This window comes from Triticum aestivum, chromosome 6B (genome assembly GCF_018294505.1).
Source record: "Triticum aestivum cultivar Chinese Spring chromosome 6B, IWGSC CS RefSeq v2.1, whole genome shotgun sequence".
Classification (NCBI taxonomy): Eukaryota; Viridiplantae; Streptophyta; class Magnoliopsida; order Poales; family Poaceae; genus Triticum; species Triticum aestivum.
In genome coordinates this window covers 99,869,047-99,888,409 of record NC_057810.1, presented here as the reverse complement: position 1 = coordinate 99,888,409, position 19,363 = coordinate 99,869,047, and the positions used below count along the sequence as shown (strand labels likewise).

The following is a 19,363-nucleotide window of genomic DNA, read 5'->3' as shown; positions in this document are numbered from 1 at the left end:
AAGGTTACAGTGGTGGAAATTGTGTTTCGTTCGCTCCCTGAATGTTTTCGGGGTACGTAGGCTTATATAGGAGGAAGAAGTACGTCGGCTTATATAGGAGTTTTTTCCTTTTTCGTAGATCCATTTATTTAAAATGTTTTATCTCTTAAACCACGCGTCCAAATATCGAACTGTTTTCACTGTTGGATTCCTCGTGTCGAGATCTTCAAAACTAGATCGCGTGTTGATAGGTTTTGATCAACTTTTTTCCACAAAAAAACAGATAAAACCGAACCGGGAGTATAATTTTTCGTTTTGGAAAGACGTTTTTTTGAGAGGTACAACCGTGCCTCTCGCGGAAGCAAATCCATGCCTCTCATAGAAGAAAAAGAAAACGCGTTTTTTTTTTCATTTTCCAAGAGGCACAATTGTACCTCTCACGGAAGTAAAACCGTGTTTCTCGTGTAAAGTCTGATGGGTAGGAAGTGGGGATGCATGGGAGGCGCTGTAGATCGGAGGAGGAAGAAGGTGGTGGGCTGGTTTAATGGTGGTGGTGGACTGGTTGGTTGAAGGCCTCGTCTGGAGGAAGGTGGCGAGCCTCCAGTACATAAGCTAACTAGCCAGCGCTAGGCCGTCCGGTGGGTCCTCGCTTTCGCGTTTGTAATGGTAGATTTTGGTACGGAGACATGTCGGCGCCGGTAGATCTTGATCGATTTCCCGTCATCTTGCTCGTCGGGCGTAGCGTGTCCTCATCCCTAGCCCGTGTATCATCCGCGTACACGCCGCCGGTGCTGTGTGTTGTGTGGAGGAGGAAGAGGGCGAGGTGGTGGGCTTAATGGATGGTTTCGGGTGATGGGCCTAGATTGGAGGCCCCACCGGTCGGTCTGAATCGAGAATCACGACGGCCCGTGCGATGCCGAGGCAGCAGAGCGCACACAGCCACGGGAGCTCCTACTCCGCGCCTTCAGCGCCATCTAACGAACTGGCGCTTGCAGCAGCGCCTTGCTGGGCCGGCCCACGAAAGCGTAACTCCAGCCGACAAAAAACCGTAAAAATAGTTGCAGCGCCAAGGATTCGAACACACGACTTTGCATTCTAAAGCCACTCGGATAACCATTGGAGGTGCGTGGTACTTGTGGTTAGTTGTACCTCGATAGCTTTTGAGGATATTATGGGCTGCGTAGTTACAGAAAATAAAAATTCACAGATTAAAAACAAGTTTGCGATTTTTTTTGAAAAAATAAAAGGCTCGTGTATTAAAAAAGTTCACTAACAATGAAAAATGTTCACGAAATTTCAAAAGATCAGTAATTTAAGAAAAGTTAGTGAGTTTGAAAAAAGTTCAAAGATTTGAAAAAGTTCACGCGAAACAAAAATAGTTCAAGAAAACTGAATAAAGTTCAATAATTTGAGAAAAAAGTTCAAGAAAACTGAATAAAGTTCACTAATTTGAGAAAAAAATTCACGAATTTGAAAACAATTTCATCAATGTTTAAAAACAGTTCATCATTTTTGAAAAAGTTCATCGATTTTGACGAAAAGTTCATCGAATTTGGAAAAAGTTTATAGATTTTGGAAAAAGTTCATCGATTTGGAAAAAAGTACATCAAATTTGAAAAACGTTCATCGAATTTGAAAAAAAATCATCAAATTTGTAAATAAGTTAAATCGATTCTGAAAAGGTTCATCAAATTTAAAAAAACACGCACTAAAGAAAACAAAGAAAGATGAGAATAAAGAAAAAATAAAAAGAATAAAAAAGAAACCAAACTGAAGAATAAAGTACAAAAGAGGTAAACGAGGTAACTAGTAACTCGTGGGTGGTTGTTGTGGTGGCTTTTTGCGTTCCAAGAAAACAGGAAACAAGGGCGGAACGGGCCAGCCCAGTTAGAAACGCCTGCAGGCGCCGGTTGGCCCACAGCCACGCGCGTACTGTTGTGTAGACCGTGAAGATGGTGGCGGCGGCGGTGGATCTCGCCTCACCTCGCGGTCCACGGTGGCGGAGGTGCGTCGCGTCGGAGGATGGCTGGAGGCGTTGATACGCATGCCACCCGCAGCATAGCATCCCGTACGCGACTAGGGCTAGCCTGCTTTGTTGTGTTGCAGCCACTGTCAGCCGTCTCAGGTGGTCATGTTTACATTTTCCCCATGTCCATTTAGCAATGTTAATTGTCTTAATTGTGTGTCCATGAAATGCTCGTCACATTTTGTTCATGTATATTGCTCCCTCCGTTCAAAAGTATAAGATGTTTTGGACATTTCAATATTAGACTATATACATTCGATTCAAAAAAGTCAAAACATATAATATTTGTGAACAGAGGGTCTACTTTTTTAAAATATGTTTAATCACATCCAGATATTGTTTAAAAAATAAATAAATACAAGGCATGTGACAGCTGCTAACTATTCACACTGGCATGTGGTTTTGCAGATCCACAAGGCTGTCATTATGTACAATTATTACCACCAAAACTCTTCCTCAAGTCGCTTCCTGTTGAAGAAGATTTGCTCACGCACTTGAGTATGCTCTGTAAGCGTGAGAGCAAGCCTGAGAACAGTGGGAGGTTATATACTTGTGACAAAGCAGCAGTACAGGCTTGTGAGATCGCTGAAGGACTCGACGCGAGCAAAGATTCTCCAGACATGGCAGCGTGGCCAATCTCGAAAGTTGCTGTGCTTCTTCTCGACCCGGAAAGAAAAAAAAATGTTTGATTGGACAGACCCAGGGTGTCTGGTCATTCATAGAGAAGGAATTTGATGAAGCATCCAGTAGCAATAGGATAGCAGTCCAGAAATCGGCGAATAATCGAACCTGTGTTGCGGTGGACGGAGCAGATACGCCTCAGGAACTAGCATTGTCAGAAGTGGAGCGTAGAACAGGTCAGATTTTATAATTACAGCCCTTAATTTTATTTATACATATCTGCCATTTCCTTTTTTGCCCACCCCATATTAAACCGACAGATTTATTAAGTTTCGAATCGAGATATAAATAGACAGTCTTTGTGTCTACACAGCCATGTCTCCACGGTTTCTTTACTTGGAATAGTTGATTATTAGTGTTACCCACTAGAATTTTTATGACATCAAACATACTGACCTAAACCAGAAGAAGAATGTGAATCAGAGTTTATGGTAATTTTGCACATACGTGTTTACATGAGTTGCTGTTGCAAATCTTCATAAATTCGAACTGCTAAAGAATCTAAAGAAAAGAGAGTTTGAATTAAAATTTTGCCTTAGAGAAAACAAGAACAAGTGCATGGTCCCAAATGTACCCAAAAGTGTACCTCTCACCCTGTTTTAGTTGTGTACAAGCTAGTGTGCTTCTAGTCACTGAACCTTTGATATAGTTACGTCTAGTAGCAGGTTGGAAATGACTTGGGACACTATAACGATCAATTCCACTTGTACATGATCTCATTGTCTGTTAGAGAACGCTATTTAATTTATGAACTTGATTTTGTTAATAGTACATGCATTTTCTGCTTGATCCATCTGTGCATCGTTTGCTGCTCATTATGGTAAATGTCTGGCCTTAATAGGTATGAAGGCCTTAAACTTGCGTGTTATCGAAACTTTTTTGGCATACTCACTGAGTAAAGAAAGGACTACTACCAAGTTGTTCCTTGTGGAGTATGAGCAAGCAATGAAAGGCAACCTTGTGGAAATTTCTTTAGAAGACTTGATTACCAGGTTTGCTTTTTACCTAGTACTAGATAGTTCTATAATTTTAGGTTGCATCCCTTTCGATTAACCACTAAGTTTATTAAACAAGACCAGTGAATTGTACATCTTAATGTAAAGCGATGCTCTTTAGAATTTGCTGTTTTGTTAATAAGACCTTTGTTGGATAACATGCCCTTATAAGTTGCCTCGGTAAAGCTCTCACCCTTTTCCCCCTCTGATGGTACTGCATTCCATGTGTATGTGATGTTTCTTCGATCATGATTATTAGATAAATGATTGTGTGAGAATTGATAAAATTGACCCCATGTTTATAGTTCAGCTAGAATAACACTAGTCCTAAAGTTTAACAAAATTTGACCCTTTTGCTCAGTACCATCTGTTCCGGCGCAGAACTTGATTAGGTCAGGGCCATGCATCATGGCGTTGAGAAAAACTAAGTGTCTTCATGGAAAAAATGATGATTTATAGTCAGCGCCAAAGTTTTTCTCAGTGCCAAGACACATGGCACTAACCTAGCCAAGTTCAACTTGGTGGCTGGCACTGGAAAAAGGGTCTGATTCAGTTAAAGTTTCAGATTTGGGTTGATTTTTCAATGAATTTTCCAGAGTCACTTTTTTCAGTCATCACTATCATTGTTAGCTTTAGCTATTTGCCTATTTCTCAATAATACTGACATTTTTCAGTTTTTCCTCTTTGACAGTATGACTGGTCCGGTCTTTGCAAATCATCAATTCCTGAAAATAACTTCTCTTGTTGAGTACTATCACATTCTTCCATATAAAGATGTTTTGTCTGAACTCCTGCACAGGTAAATATTATTGTTCTCAGCTTTTATGTGTTAAAGGACAATGGAACTTGTTGGGTATGAGAGTCAAGATAAACACTTGACATGTTTTAGGAAATGGCCAGAAACACTAACTGTCCCTACAACGATGAACGGTGCTTTGCCATGGCAGAATATGGAAGTATTGGAAAAGTCAGGTGGGGATAACCTACCCAAGATAGCTTGTTTTTCTTATTATTGTCTATTGATCCTCCAACTTCTTGACCCATGTGCCATGTGTGTCCAAATTTACTTGAAGGCACTTTCTCCGAAAACGTGAGTGATCTGGTGGAATCACTGCGGCTAATTCAGAAAATACGGGATGATATTGTGTGTTACATGCCTTCTTTTTCATTTCAGAAAAATGTATGCTTGTTCCGTATAATTTTGCCTCTAGTTTAGAAGTGAGGTGAATTCATCCCATCTTCTGTTTTGTTTCAGCTCTGCAAGGAACACATACTTCAAAACCAAAGTGCTGAGTGTGATATGGACATTCAGAGAATCCGGAATGGTATTCCACCCTTTTTCACATCTAAACATTGCTAAATTGATAATCATGCTGTAGATTTAGTGGCAAGCATTCTGGGCATGTTTTGCTGGGAGCCATGCATTACATAATGTCCTGTGCTAAAGAGTGCTGGCCGAAGAGCAGCAAGTTTTTGACAAGAACTTGTTTCTATATCAGTTCCACATTTCTAGTACTCATCATCTTTAAACCTTATGCAGAAGGGCTGATGACAGCAAAAGTGTTGTCAGACAAGTATAAGAATGGTTTCCCAAAGATGGAAGTTGCGACTTCGTCTTGCTCTGGAGATGGCGGTCGCCCAAAGAAGAAGACACTGAGGGCGAGCCTTGAATTCAGGAAATACGTGGTAAGAAACCTCAAGGTGAACTGATGCATTTGAATTTCAAATGCCACCTGTACCTTTGACACTTGTCTTTGCAGGAGCTTGATGAGATCTGCCGTGATTGCTACTGTATATCTCCAAGATACACAGTATTACCTTCAATAACAGATGGTATATATAAATACTTACCTCTATCACTTAAGTTTCTGCATAGACAAGCGTTGGGTCGCTGGACCATACAGGCATAAGAGCATAAGAACTTAGATTTTCAGAAGGATTGGTTTTGTGCCTCTTACCTTCTGATTATCGTTTACTGAATTCAATTCCTACAGATAATGGTCTGTTTCATGCATTGAGATGATAGCATACATAATGTACTATGCTAACCATGCTTATAGGACGAAAGAGTTTTCAGCGTATCTAATCAATAAACCACTTGCTTGTTTACCACATATTGTCCATGGTTACTTGTCAAGAACAGAAAATGTCTCCAGCTAGCAATGGCCAGCAACTGCTGTTTAATTTATTATCATCTTCTCCCTTCATAGCTCTCACGCATTGTCTCGAGCACTTGTTCACTAGCCGGTCTCCTATCTTTTCAGGAACGTACACCGCCAGTGTACGTCTTAGATGCCCTGATGCTAAGATGACCATCTATGGAGGCCCTCACGAGACCCCACTCGAGGCGAGGTGCTCTGCAGCTGCCAATATGATACAGGAGCTTTGCAAGGCGTAGGAAACAGGAGAGCAGGATACCTGATGGGAAGGTTCTAGTTGGGGACTGCCAGGAGGTGAAGCCTGGGAATGCGTTCTGCTCTATGAGTTTGTATTTTTGTTGCGTTGGGCACATGCGTGTCAGCCCATGTGCTCAACGAATTATCATTGTTTTGTTAAGTTTCCCTTTTGTTTGGAAACTTTGTATTCAAACTTTGCTTGAGTGGAACTGTTGTGCTACATTGCTCGCTGACGTGCAGGCACATGAGTTCGTCGCTATCTCTGAATCCCATGCCTACTGCCCCCTAGCGAGCTTGTCTGTTGTCGTCGTGGGACTTCCTTGAACATCCATGAGGGCTGCAACAGGGGATTTCTGCTGCTGCCTGGACAGAGTTATTTGTTCTATTGTACAGCTAAATCTGCTATCCTTTGATCTATTCTTAAATTAGTACTCCCTCCGTCCGGAAATACTCGTCGTAGAAATGACTAAAAACGGATGCATCTAACACTGAAATACGTCCATTCCTCCGACAAGTATTTCCGGACGGAGGGAGTAGTAATTGCTGTCAGATTGCTTGCTTCCTATCAGTACTAGTGTTATCCATGTGGTACCAGTATACTATACGAGATTTTTCGGTGAAAGCAGAGACTTGGCATAATGAGAGATGAAATGGAGAGTTGTGTTACAAAGCAGCTGCAACTGAAGATGGTCTTTGAGGCATTCAAGCACATACTTGGTATAACTGAGAGATCAAGATAACAGCAACCGTCATAATGTTGGTAAAAAGAAGTGTTGGATAGTACTCCTTCTGTCACGATAAGTGTCTCAACTTTGTAGTAACTTTAGTCCAAAGTTGTACTAAGCTTGAGACACTTATTTTGAGACGGAGGGAGTATATATGAGTAGCTGCCATTGCAGGAGCAACTTATCAAGGCTATGGCCACCATCATAATGAGAGATCAAGATGAGGAGGTATTGTTTTGTGATCATTGCAAAGTACACATCAGTCATCACAACAATCATCATGAGGGTAGATATTCAAGGTCTCGAGAAGTTCAATGCCAAGCTCAAACTCTCTAAAGGCACGCCCCCCTTCCAACGTTGCTCTAGCTCAAACTTCTTTGGTTTTAGCGTTTGTTTATTTCATACCTTTCCGGTATGAAATAAACAAACGCAGGCCACAAAAGCTAAAACCAAAGAAGTTTGACCCAGCCAGAATCGAGACTCAAAAGTCGACGGGCTAACAAAAACAAAAGACTAAACAGTCGAAGGAGATCGAAGGTCATCAACGGAGGCGTGGTTCAGGCCTTCAGGGTGATCATGGAGTCATAGAAGGCGATCTTTATAAATAGACAATGAGCAAGGTGATTTTGAAAGGTAGCTTCTACACTGAATTTGTTTGTACTGGTCCAACTCCAAAGGGACCAAGCTTGAGAAGCAATTAAAGCTAAACCTAATTTGAGAGGCAATTAAAACCAAACCAAACTTTTCTAGTCTGAACCGAAATAGTGGCTATGTAAGCGCGAAATTAAGCAGAATAATTTGGGTCCCAGTTGAGAGAGTGAGCCATGATTTTTTTTTGAGGGAGCCATGATCTAATCCAACCCACATGAATTTTGCAAGAAAGCATCACAAGAGGATATGTTCAGCATCCTATACACGCCCCTAAAAATCATGCCATCCACGACCGTCCGCATTGTTGATTTTTTATTAGCCTATTTTTCCAAGCAACATAGATTAGCATATTTTTGATCTCATGGACGGTTACGGCACAAGCTGAATATATTGTCGATTTAAGCTAAAATCAGGTATCTGCATGTTTGATCTTTAATCAAAGATTATTTATCAGACTTTTTCAAAATAATAATAATAATAATGATGATGATGATGATGATGATAATAATAATAATAATAATAATAATAATAATAATAATAATAATAGGGTCATTTGCATTTCAGCCCCTAAGTCGAACCACCTACTCAAATTTACCCCTAAAAAAATCATGTGCTCAAATTTGCCAGGCATTTCTATAAGCTCACTTAACGGAAGATGGGCAAATTTGAGCACATGATTTTTTTAAGGGTAGATCTGAGAGTGGGCATAAATTAGGGGCATAAACGTAAAAGTCCCATAATAATAATAATAATAATAATAATAATAATAGAAAATGCATCTCTTATTAGGCTATAGTGAATAAAAGTTTATATATATATGCAAAATCCAAAATAATATATTAAAAATGTAGCAAATGATTTTTCATTGTACAAATCTCAGTGATGGGAACATAAAAAATATAGCCCGTAGAGATGAACTTGAAATAAAGGTCTAAATAAACATCTAAAATTATTACCGTTTGATCAAAATATAAGCTGATGCAAAACAACATAGACACAAAAATTGTGTTAGAGTCTTAGAGAAAATGTCTAGGGGGGGGGGGTGACTATATACTGTTTTACTTACAAATAGTTATTTACCAATCAATATTCAGTCATTCAATGATGGTCTTCTTACCTTTTCTATTTATGTGAATCTAAATGATAGAATCAAATCGCTCTTACCATCAATTTATAAATATTTATTTCACAGCTGCCCAAGAATTGCAAAATTGAAATGTCAAATAGCATTTTTGTAGGAACAAAATTTCCTCATAGAGGAAAATAGTGATTGATGAAGTTGAGTATACAACAAAGGAAAATATAGAAGATTAGTATGCCATTACCTGCTTTTAAATTGCTGGCGTTGAGTAAAATCAGTTTTTTGTTCCCACCAAAGTACGAACGTGTTTACTCGAGACACATATTTTAGCTATTATCTTTTATTTAGTTATCAGTGCTAATGTTATGACAAAGTAAAATAATAGCATTACTTGCTTGCATTCGAAAATACTGGCAATACCTTATATAACTGCAAAAGGAGAGTGAATGGTAGAGTTTGTTTGAGCAAAACCATTAGGGGTACTATAATCCATCTTAGAGCATCTCTAGAAGACCCCGTATAACGCCGCGACCCGCAAAATAACCGTCAAAATACAGGTCCGCGCGGAAAATCCTGCCCGACCAGACCCCGCAAACGCGTCCGACCCGTATTTTTTTTTGCGGGACGCGGCATAATTTCCGTCCCAACCCGCGAAAAAGCGGGTTCCCTCCTCGGCCAGTCGGCACCCTGTATATAGCAGGAGCGATTGGTGAGGGGAACATTTCAGCCCGCGCTTTTCCCCACCCATCGCCGCCCCTCTCCCCTCGCCCCGCGCTTTTCCCCACAACCTGCCGCCGGGCCGCCGCCTACGATTCCGGCCAAAAGAGCCGGCGGGATCATGCCGGAGGGCCGCCACATGCCCGAGCTTGCCCTCCGCCACATGCCGGGTGGTCGGAAAGATTTGATGAATTACTATGTGTCCGATGCCGTTGAAGAAAATAAAAAAGCAAAGAAACGTATTTTCATGTGTGAAATTGAAACAATGCCGACCCATAAAAGAGTATATTCTGTGAATATTCTTTTTTACGTGTCCGTTTTGTGGGGTCTGACTCTTTCGCCGCCCGCGCCGACCCGCAAAGCCGTTTTTTCGCGAACTGCATACGCGTTTTGCGGGTTGGCGTTATACGGGGTCTGCTAGAGATGCTCCAGTGAGCAAACTGCAAAAAAAAAAAAAAAATAGACCACAATTGAGGACCCTAAATAAAAAAAACACTGATTTTCATTTCATTTCATTTTGAAAAAGATATCTGGTTTCAAGGTGACAGTTTACAGACTGATACAACCTTTTGAAACGACTATTCAAAATCGTTCAAGATAGTGAGCTGAGTATCAAGATGTAAGAACTTTCCTCGCCTAGTTTCAGGATGCAGGCGGACATGGATGTCCACGGCGTGTTACGCCAGCGTCGCTCTAATGACGCAAACGGCCTTGCGGATGAACTGCAAAAATGACACGGACTTGTCGGACTTGGCCCGCCTAAGAGCATCTTCAACAGATGCGCGCTAAAAATATTTTGCAACGCTGAAATAGTGTTTTTACGCGTGTAAAGTTTACCAGAAGCATAAAAACCCGTCGCCCAACCCAACGGCGCCACATGCAGCAGCCCGCGCGCACAAGCCGACATCTTAAATTTGCAGCCCCGCTGCCCGCGTGCGCAACTTTGTTTTTGTGCGTGCTCTATTTTACAGTTTCTGCTTGACCGCTGTTTTTGAGCGCGCGCTTTATTCGGCTGGCGTGCAAGGCAACGTCCGCATCTGTCTGCCAGGAAATAGCAGGCAGTCTTACTTCGCTATTCCTCCTATTCGCAACTTACCCTGCTTCGCTGAGTGGAAAGTTCAGCGCAGTACGTCCGGAGAGAGAGAGAGAGAGAGAGAGCAACAAAAGCGGCACACGAGCTGGCAAGCTATGCTCGAATTCATTCTCTGTTGGATAATTCTGTTTCAGTTTTACAAAGCTTTCTTTTCCATCCGAAAAAATAATGTGCTGACCCAATTAGTACATGATACGGCTCACCGCGTGGATTACCCGCCCTTCCAAACGTTCAGTTAACCTTCCAGTTCATCCTAACAACAAATTAATCAGCTTAATAAACGGTGTTCCAGGTTTTGGGTTCGGACTTCGGAGTGTAGACAGATCTACGCCCGGCAGTTGACGTCTGTTGTGTTGCGAGCGCCCTGCCTTCCTCTGCCGAGACCTTGGCTGCCACTGCTTTCTTGTGGTCGTATACGTATTCCTCAGTGACCAATCAACGTGATGATCAAGATATGCAACACGAAGGAAATTGAGCGTATGCGATGTCGCTTTCTACTGCCGTCGAATCTTTGCTATTTGCAAGCATGATCTTCGAACTTTGCTCATCTTAGATTCCTGCTGCCTCCCAACCCGCATCCATGAACATGCAAGGAGTTCATATACATACATTGAACATGTATACGAGCCAGGCATTCATGCTTGGAGTATCGTGTAGTACTAGCTAGTGTGCTCCACCTCTGCATAGTCGTAGGAAGTGACACTGCTTGACCCGATTGATGGCTCCGAGAAACTAGTAGAGGCATCGATGATATATGGCTTCCGGTTTGTACTCCAAGCTCTCTCTCCATCTAGCCATATATATATACCGAGATATTACCATCAATGCGATAAATTGCAAGCTCGCGAGTAGTATCGTATAGTAGTTGGAAGCAATTGAGCTGCACGATAGAATGAATGTAGCATGCATATACCTTGGGAGTGTCTGGTACTACTAGTGTGCTCCACCTCTACTAACGTTGCATGCATATACCTTAGTCATTCAAATGTAAACGGGGCAGGGTCATTCTAAAGTCCAGACGCCTATAAATTTAGACCCAAAGCAAGCTTCTTCCTTTTCCTTTTAGTGACAGGCCTGAGCAGAAACTCAGGGAATCAAATGTGTTACAGATATCTCTATTGAAAGAAAAGTGAGTTGAAGACTTGAACCAGAAAACTCAAACATAGTTCTAAGCCAAGATGTGTCAACTAATGATGCTGAGAATTGAAATGCTTCTTCTTCGGTTCTAGGCAAGGACAAACTTCTTTTAGTTTGTCCGTGTATGTAGAAAAATAAATTAATATCTACAATATCACATATATATGGTATGAAAATATATTTTAGGATGAATCTAATTGAACTAATTTGGTGTTGTAGATAGGGCTGCAAGAAAAGCTCGAGGCTCGTGAGCCGCTCGAGATCGACTCAAAAAAAAACGAGCTGAGTTTGACCACTTTATGTAGCTCGACCTAGAAATGAGCCGATCTTGAGCCAATGTTGGCTCGCTCGATTTTAGCTCGATAGCTCGACAGAATATCATTATGTTAAATGATCATGCCATATATTAAATGAAAATAAGATAATTTATTGCCATATATGTTGTCCATAAATTTTCTCCATTTCATTTACCAATGAACATGGAAACTTAATTAAGTGCAGAGAAGATTTAGGCCTAATTAGGGCGCGTGGTCGACTATGTGTTAAATATTCTATATTTTTGGCAAAGGTTCGGCATATTCACCTTAATTTATTTTTTGTTTTTCATCCATAGATTTATAATTGTTACCATCTCATTTAGCTCGAAACTAGCTCGAGATCGACTCGAGATCGTTACAAGCTGAGCACGAGTCATGTTCTACAGCTCGGTCATGAGCTTCAGCCAGTTTGAGCTCGCTCGAATTTTCATATGAGTTGAGCTGAGCCAACTCCAACTCGCTCGAGCTCGGCTCGTTTGCAGCCCTAGTTGTAGATGTTGGTATCTTCTTTAATAGACTTGCTTAAACTTAATTATGTTGGACCATGGAAAAACCTAAAACTTCAAGTATTTTGGAACGGAGGGAGTAGGAAATAATCTCGTTCACCTCAACTCGAGCCGTCTTGGTCACATTAGTATGTAGCCGGCCCGGTCCTACTAGGTATTCTCTTACATCAATACAAAAAGGTGAAAGATGAACATGTATAGTATTTGTTGGTGTCAAGGCTGACCAAATCCATTTAAAAGAGCATCAAAGGCTCGGTGGTCGGAGCTATGTCATGTAAAACTGCAGATCTGGATGAACATGCAATCCCTTGGCCCGCGTTATGTTAGAGTAGAACATATACACTTTTCTCTCGCTTGTCTCGGTCTTATAGGGCGTGCTTGGTAGGATGCATGCAACCCAACCAGGCCGGCATGCTGCAAAAATTTGACGTTTGGTAGGCTGGGCTGCATGTGTTTCTCGACTCGTGGAGAACTTAAAGCAGTCTTGGGCCAGACTGTGGGAGAACGACCGATTCTGCCATTTTTTGCAAGCCAGGCTCGTTCGAGCCACGTGCGGCTCTCGCCTGCACATGTTGGGAAGCATGAGAGATGATGAGACGTCTCATAAGTCCTATCACTCTCTCTTGTCACCGCCCACTCCCATTCACACCACACTTCCTCTCTCTCACCTCTCACCGCCCCTTCGTGCTCTCCGATGGAGGACCCTCAACCGCGTCATCCCACTCCCATCATCACCGACAGCAATCACATGCAACACTAGTGGGTGACCGGCCAGGCCCGACAATGGATTGACCTCATGTCGGCTATCCGGGACCCCTCCCCCATCTACACTAGTCCGCAGTCAGCGGACATCAATTAACCCACCGACAACGTTCATGCCGGTCGGTGTGGCTGCGAAGGGAAGCTCGTTTGCCGTGGCGGCACATGGAAGAACTGCGACTACGACAACCATGTCCGGTCGAGTTTCTTTTACACCCATGCGAGGGTTTTCTCCCCTTGCTCCGAGGATCTTAGAGAGCATTAACAATCGTGCCCTTTCCTCCACCGCTTGCGTCATGAGGAGCACTGACGTAGTGGCTAGGGACCTATAATTTTTGGGTCATCTGCGTGCGCCAGACCCCTGTTCCCGCCAGGGTTTGGTTTGTGGCCAGCGTTCCCTCCACAGGCAACCGCTTCGGCTCTGGTAAGCTATTTGTTCCCTATGCTCCCATTATTAGTTAGGGTTTTTGCCTCGTTTCAAATCCATTGGATTCAATTGCACTTGATTGTTATCGATTCAAATCCAATCGATTCAAAGCCATGCTATGTGTGCTTACGGTGTTCATGCTACTGCCCTACACTCATAAGATTATTCTTGGTATCACGGTAATGTAGACTGGTATTTAGGGTGTTCTTGGTAGAATCACAATGCTAGTTAGGGTGTTCTTGATAGAATCACAATGCTAGTTAGGGTGTTCTTGCTTTGATCACATTGCTGGTTAGGGTGTTGCTATAATCAGAATGGTTGTTGGTTCATGTGAGTGATGATGTTCATATGCGTGATGATGTTGTTGTGCTGTTACCTAACCTCGAACATGTTCACCATCAAGCTTGTTGAATATTTATCTAACTTGGATGTCAAATCCGAGAAAATGATAGGACGCCACTTGAAGTAGAATGCATCGGAGGACAAATGCAAGAAGGATGGTGCTCAATCTCAATCTGGTATCCGCAAGAAGAAATCTAGCAAGTGCAAGGGCAAAAAGTGTGACGATAATGGGGAAGCATAGGTGATTCCATGATACACCTTCTAGGCAGCAAATGTGTGTTGTTTTGTCTTTGTCGTTGTACTCTTCTTAAGTTGTAGTTATGCAATGGGGATTCCCTGGTGATGTTTTGATCAAAGTATTGGGGGTCGAAGTGGTTTTGTATCGGTTGTGTTTGTCAGTCTGACTTTGTGGTCATGTGGCTTCACTATTTGGGAGTTCACATGGCTGAGCAAGTTTGTGAAAGTTTTCACGCGGTTTTTCGTGAATTAACCAGGTAACTCTCTTTTTCTTAATTAATGAATGACACAAAACTTACGCTTCCATTTAAATACAAAGATTGCATTTGATTGTGACATGCACAAATTTTGATGTTAAGATTATTTTTGCTTATGCATAAATTTCTCACATAGTTCAGTTTTGTACACAATATTTAGAAATTATATATTCAATTCCACAACAATGCGTGGAGAAGCATCTAGTTTTCTAAAATATATGATGCAAGACATAAATTAATCATCAAAATATTCAACCCATAGCATACACTAATTGAAATAACTTATCACCACTACTGGATTGCTACATATGCTCACCCAAAGCTTCAGCCACTCATAGGCCTCCATCTAGCCTACAGTGTATCTTGCATCAGCTATGTATGGCCCAAATGTTGGTGCTCCATCCACCTGTGACGGGTGGTAGTCGTGTGACCCATGAGCGGTAACCGATTAGCATCACCCCTTGTTTGTCACAACTGATCTAGATGTGCAACACAAAGAAAGTCACACATATGCAATATCTGTTGTATCCCTGTCACGATTTTACATCTTGCAACTATGATCATGTGACTTTGGACAACTTGAGTTCCCGTTGCCTCCCAAGTCACATCCATGAAATGTAAATAGATCATATACAACAAACATTGTATGAAGCAGCATTTATACCACTACAAGAAATATGTCAACCAGTGACCTTCTGTCAGTGACCCTTGTCGTGGTTCTAAGACTGATAGTAGAAAGGGGGGGTATGTATGGAGAGGCAAGATCTCAGCTATGGTGAAGGTGTACACACGAGGTTTACGAGTTCAGTCCCTTCTCGGTGGAAGTAATAGCCCTACGTCTCGATGCCCCGAGGCAGTCGATTGGATTATACGCGTGTGATGTTACAGGGGGTGCGAACCCTTGTGCCAGAGGAGGCGGTGGCTTATATAGAGTACGCCAGGACCCCCACCGCCCTCCATTACAAGGGACTTAATGTACATAAAGTGGGGGCGTTACTGGTAACGCCAGCCTTAAGTGTTGTTAATGACCTTAAAGACTACAGAGTGAACGCCTACCCGTTGTAATGCTGAGTGACTCCTGATCTTCGGTAGGTCGAGTGATTCTCTAGATGGTCGAGTGACAGTAGGTAGGAGGACTCCCGAGTCACATGACTGTCGAGTGGATTGCACTCGACATCTTCGACTGTGGGTCTCTTGCTGCCTCTTGGACTTCTTATCTTCTAGGGTAGCGACCTTGGGTAGGATGTATAGGTTAGGCCCATGACCCTACCCCAGGTCTGTATCCTCATCAGTAGCCCCTGAATGGATTAAGGTTCGAGTGGAAAGTAGGTTGAAGTTGAACTTGTTCTGAGCTTTGCACCTTCGCGAGCGTTTTCTGCAAGATGGAAAACTCACGTTGGTACTTCAGCGTCGACTCAGCCGCCTTGATCCATTCAGAGAGTTGTCGACTGATCTTACGGCATCGTCTGCCGAGTGATGTATTAGAGTGCAGGATCTTGGGCGCGATTGACTGCTGTGTATCCCGGATTTCGCGGGATACGAAATTTCGGGGAAGCGCGCGGGGCGGGGAGCGCTGAAGCGGATAAATAGTGATGCCTCAATATCTGCACTGCCTTTTTCGCCACATACGTTGCGCGCGATTGTTGCGGGATTTGACAGGATTGCCTGGTCCCATGCGTCAGTCACTCGGAAGCAACCCTTGATAAGGCGACGGGGCCGAGGTGTCTGCACTGTGCACGCCTGTTTCTCCTTCTTCTTCCTCCGCTTCTCCACCGCGCCCAGCTCTTCTGCTCTCGATACTACTAGGGAAAAGCTTAGCAGCAGCGCGGGCAGGAGCGCTACTGATAAGGCTCTATAGCTAATGCTTAGCAATAGCGCGTCTTGGCCCACGCTACTGCTAAATTGACTTAGTAGCAGCGCTTCATCAGAAAATCGCTACTGGTAACTAGTAGTAGCGCTTCTTCTTACCTGCGCTACTACTATTTTTTAGTATTTTATTTCTTTCCTTTTTCTTTTCATGTTGTATTCATACACCTTTACACAAGTTTTCATACAACAGGAATTTAGAGATTGTTTTTACATCATAATGAGTTATTACATCATGGGGTGAAAGAACCGTGGACTAGTTTCAAGTGGATGTCCATCCACTTGAAACTAATCCGCGGTTCTTTCACCCAATGATATCATATCATCATCATCATCATCATATCATTAACAACTTAGCATCATAATACATCATTGTCATATAACACCTCCTCAATATCATCGTTTTCATCATTGACATCACATAACACCTCCTCAAGATCATCATTATCAACTCTAACACATTACCACATAATAAACATATTGTACCTCATAGGACCTATTACATTCGATTAAGACCTACTACATTTTCTAAGGTAAAATAACAAAAAACAAGATAGCCCCTCACTCTCCATTATGGAGAATGGAGATTAGCCTGTCTCCAATTCTTGCCTTTCGCTGAATGTTACTTCCAAGAACCTCCTTGCGAATGTCCATACATTTCTTCCATTCTCTGATGATCATGTGTTCACGGGTTTTAGAAATCCGATATGCACAGGTGAGCTCCGTAGATTTACCTGGCAGTATGTTCAGAACTGAGAGGCGACCATGCAGAGACATCAGATGAGGCACACAATCCATCGGGAGTTTCTGTTGAAAAACATAATAATAACTTCGTAGTTAGCAATGATGTACTAGTTTTAGAAGTATGCAAAAGATGCACGGATGTCGTAATAGTAAAAAATCTTACCAGGGTATCTCCAGAGAAGTTATCGTTGTTCAACACATGCACTAGTGGCACGTATTCACCATAATTTGGAGGAGTTCGATAATAGTCATTGTAATTCTCAAGAAGAGTACAAAATGCGATCAGATGATTTTTCTCCTTATACGTTAATTGGGTGCCTTCGGTGTAGTGGGTTTTATCTACCATCTTCCGCACAGTCTTTGAAGAATCAAAATAAGCTGTCAATGGAAATAAGCTATCAACTATTTTGAAATAAACAATATAAATTAGTTAATAACTATGTTTGAGAAACTCACATAGCGGTACAATCGGAAGCGTATCAACAAGGACCCAAATGTCCATATTGTCTTCCTCGCTGTCAGGATCACCAAGATCCATGGTGACAATCATACCCTCATAAAAACCATACATTTTGCAAAGTGCTTCCCAATTTTGGCAACCAAAATGGGTTACGCTCTGAGCATTGCACAGATTTACTTCAAAATCCATATCATGATGGGTCCTTAGGTGTATTTTCTTTGTTTCGAAATTTTCATGGTCTTCAAAACCCATCCTCTCCAAGACATAGCGTCTTGCATGGCATGGGATAAGCTAGTCGAATTGTAAAATATGAAAATTAGACGTTGAAATAGTTGAAGTCATGCTTAATGGAGAAAAAAACACTTGTCGTTGTTGCGTACCGTTTCACAATCGAAGGTCTCCTCGAGCTTAATGCTGAAGCGCCGATCTTCGTCCAGCCGAACGAACCTGTCGCACATACCTCGATCGTCGTGGCACCAGCTACACTCCCCCGGGAGACCGTCGTCGTCCGAGTACGACATTTCCTACAATCATAATTCAAAGATTAAACTTGTACATATTCTAGCACAAGTCATGCCAGAATTCACGACAAAATCCGGCATGACCTTTGCTAAAAAAGGACATATCGAGCGCCTGAAATTTGCCGGAACGGAAATTAATCAACACTCCGGCAAAACATAGGCCACTCGGAGATGTAAACTGAACATGAACGGCCACTTGGGCAACCACATATCCTATTTGAGCAACAACACAAGATATACAAGGATATTTGGCTGGTCTCACCTCGATGTCGGAGGGGGTCGGTGACTGGGACGACGGCGGGGATGTCGGAGGGGGTCGGTGACGGGGACGACGGAGGTCACCTGAAACCATATAAGTTATCACTAACAACAAACATGACATGTTCAACTAGTTTTATTAATTCAACTAGTTCTTACTAAATATAAACTTACTATAAATAGAAAAAAACTAGTTCTTTCTAAAAATAAAGTAGTTCAACTAGTTATATTAATTATCTTACTAAAAATAGATTAGTTCTGTTAATTCAACTAGTTCAACTAGTTTATTAATTTACTTACTAAACTAGTTCAACTACAACTAAAGTAGTTCAACTACCACTACTACTACTAAAAATCTAGTACTAACTAAGCAACATCTAGTACTAGCTAACCCTAAATTAACATCTACTACTACTAAATCTAGTACTAACTAGTGGCAGGGGGTGGGGGCGACGGAGAGGTAGCTAGGGGCGGCGAGGTCGAGGGCGGTGGGAGGAGGGCTGCCGGCGGAGGAGGGAGGAGGGGCGGCCGCAGGCGGAGGGAGGAGGGCGGCGGCGGAGGAGGGAGGGGCGGCCGCAGGAGGAGGGAGGATGTGCGAGGAGGATGGAGGAGGGACGGAAGGAGGGGAGTACCTCGGCAGCGGACGGACGAAGGCGGCGGTGGCGGCGACACACGACGACGGTTTACGCGGGCGAGAGTGAGAGTGTGAGTGAGAGGGCCGGTCATGCGCGTGGGGATAAGGTAGGGATAGTTGTAGCGCATTTGCCGAAACGCGCTACAGCTAACCTGAATAGCAGTAGCGCTCTATAGTAAAGTGCGCTACTGCTATAGCTAGCGGGGGGGGGGGTGAGGTCATGGCAACTATAGCAGTAGCGCTGTATGCGGTGCACGCGCTACTGCCATTTCCAAGTCAGCAGCGCGTTTTGGCGACACGCGCTTCTGCTAAGTAGCAGTAGCGTGGTATTTTGAAGAGCGCTGCTGGTAAGATTCTGTGTATAGGCTTTTCCCTAGTAGTGCGACGCTGCCGCTCTGCCGCCATGGTGAAGGACAAGACGGCGGCGCTAGAGCGCGCAAAGAAGGCGACGGGGGCGGCGAAAGGCAAGAAGCAGAACCGCGGGTCGTCATCGCGCGCGGGGCTGCCACCGGGCTGGATCCAGGGCAATTCCATCCGGTCTTCGCTTCGGCAAG

At 42.9% G+C, this 19,363-nt stretch overlaps 1 protein-coding gene across 2 annotated transcripts; it reads left to right on the top strand.

Annotated features, from left to right (window-relative positions):
* The first annotated feature begins 1,919 nt into the window (after nucleotides 1–1,919).
* On the top strand, nucleotides 1,920–6,275 carry LOC123133660 (uncharacterized). 2 transcript variants are annotated; one of them, XR_006465341.1, is made up of 9 exons: nucleotides 1,920–2,104; nucleotides 2,414–2,862; nucleotides 3,528–3,678; nucleotides 4,373–4,480; nucleotides 4,571–4,653; nucleotides 4,755–5,006; nucleotides 5,222–5,367; nucleotides 5,442–5,514; nucleotides 5,946–6,275. XR_006465341.1 is itself a non-coding variant. In XM_044553100.1 (6 exons), exons 3-6 carry the CDS (start codon nucleotides 4,982–4,984, stop codon nucleotides 6,077–6,079), a joined length of 378 nt encoding a protein of 125 aa, XP_044409035.1. In that variant the 5' UTR covers nucleotides 4,247–4,480; nucleotides 4,571–4,653; nucleotides 4,755–4,981; the 3' UTR covers nucleotides 6,080–6,275. The 2 variants fall into 2 exon arrangements, 1 of the variants encoding a protein (XP_044409035.1); XM_044553100.1 differs by lacking the exons at nucleotides 1,920–2,104; nucleotides 2,414–2,862; nucleotides 3,528–3,678 and having other exon boundaries at nucleotides 4,247–4,480.
* The last annotated feature ends 13,088 nt before the right edge of the window (nucleotides 6,276–19,363 follow it).

Coding starts and splice junctions, on each gene's coding strand:
- LOC123133660 (XM_044553100.1), top strand. CDS start 4,982: ATGGACATTCAGAGAATCCGGAATG. Junction 5,007..5,221: donor CATTCAGAGAATCCGGAATG/GTATTCCACCCT, acceptor AACCTTATGCAG/AAGGGCTGATGACAGCAAAA. Junction 5,515..5,945: donor ATTACCTTCAATAACAGATG/GTATATATAAAT, acceptor CTATCTTTTCAG/GAACGTACACCGCCAGTGTA.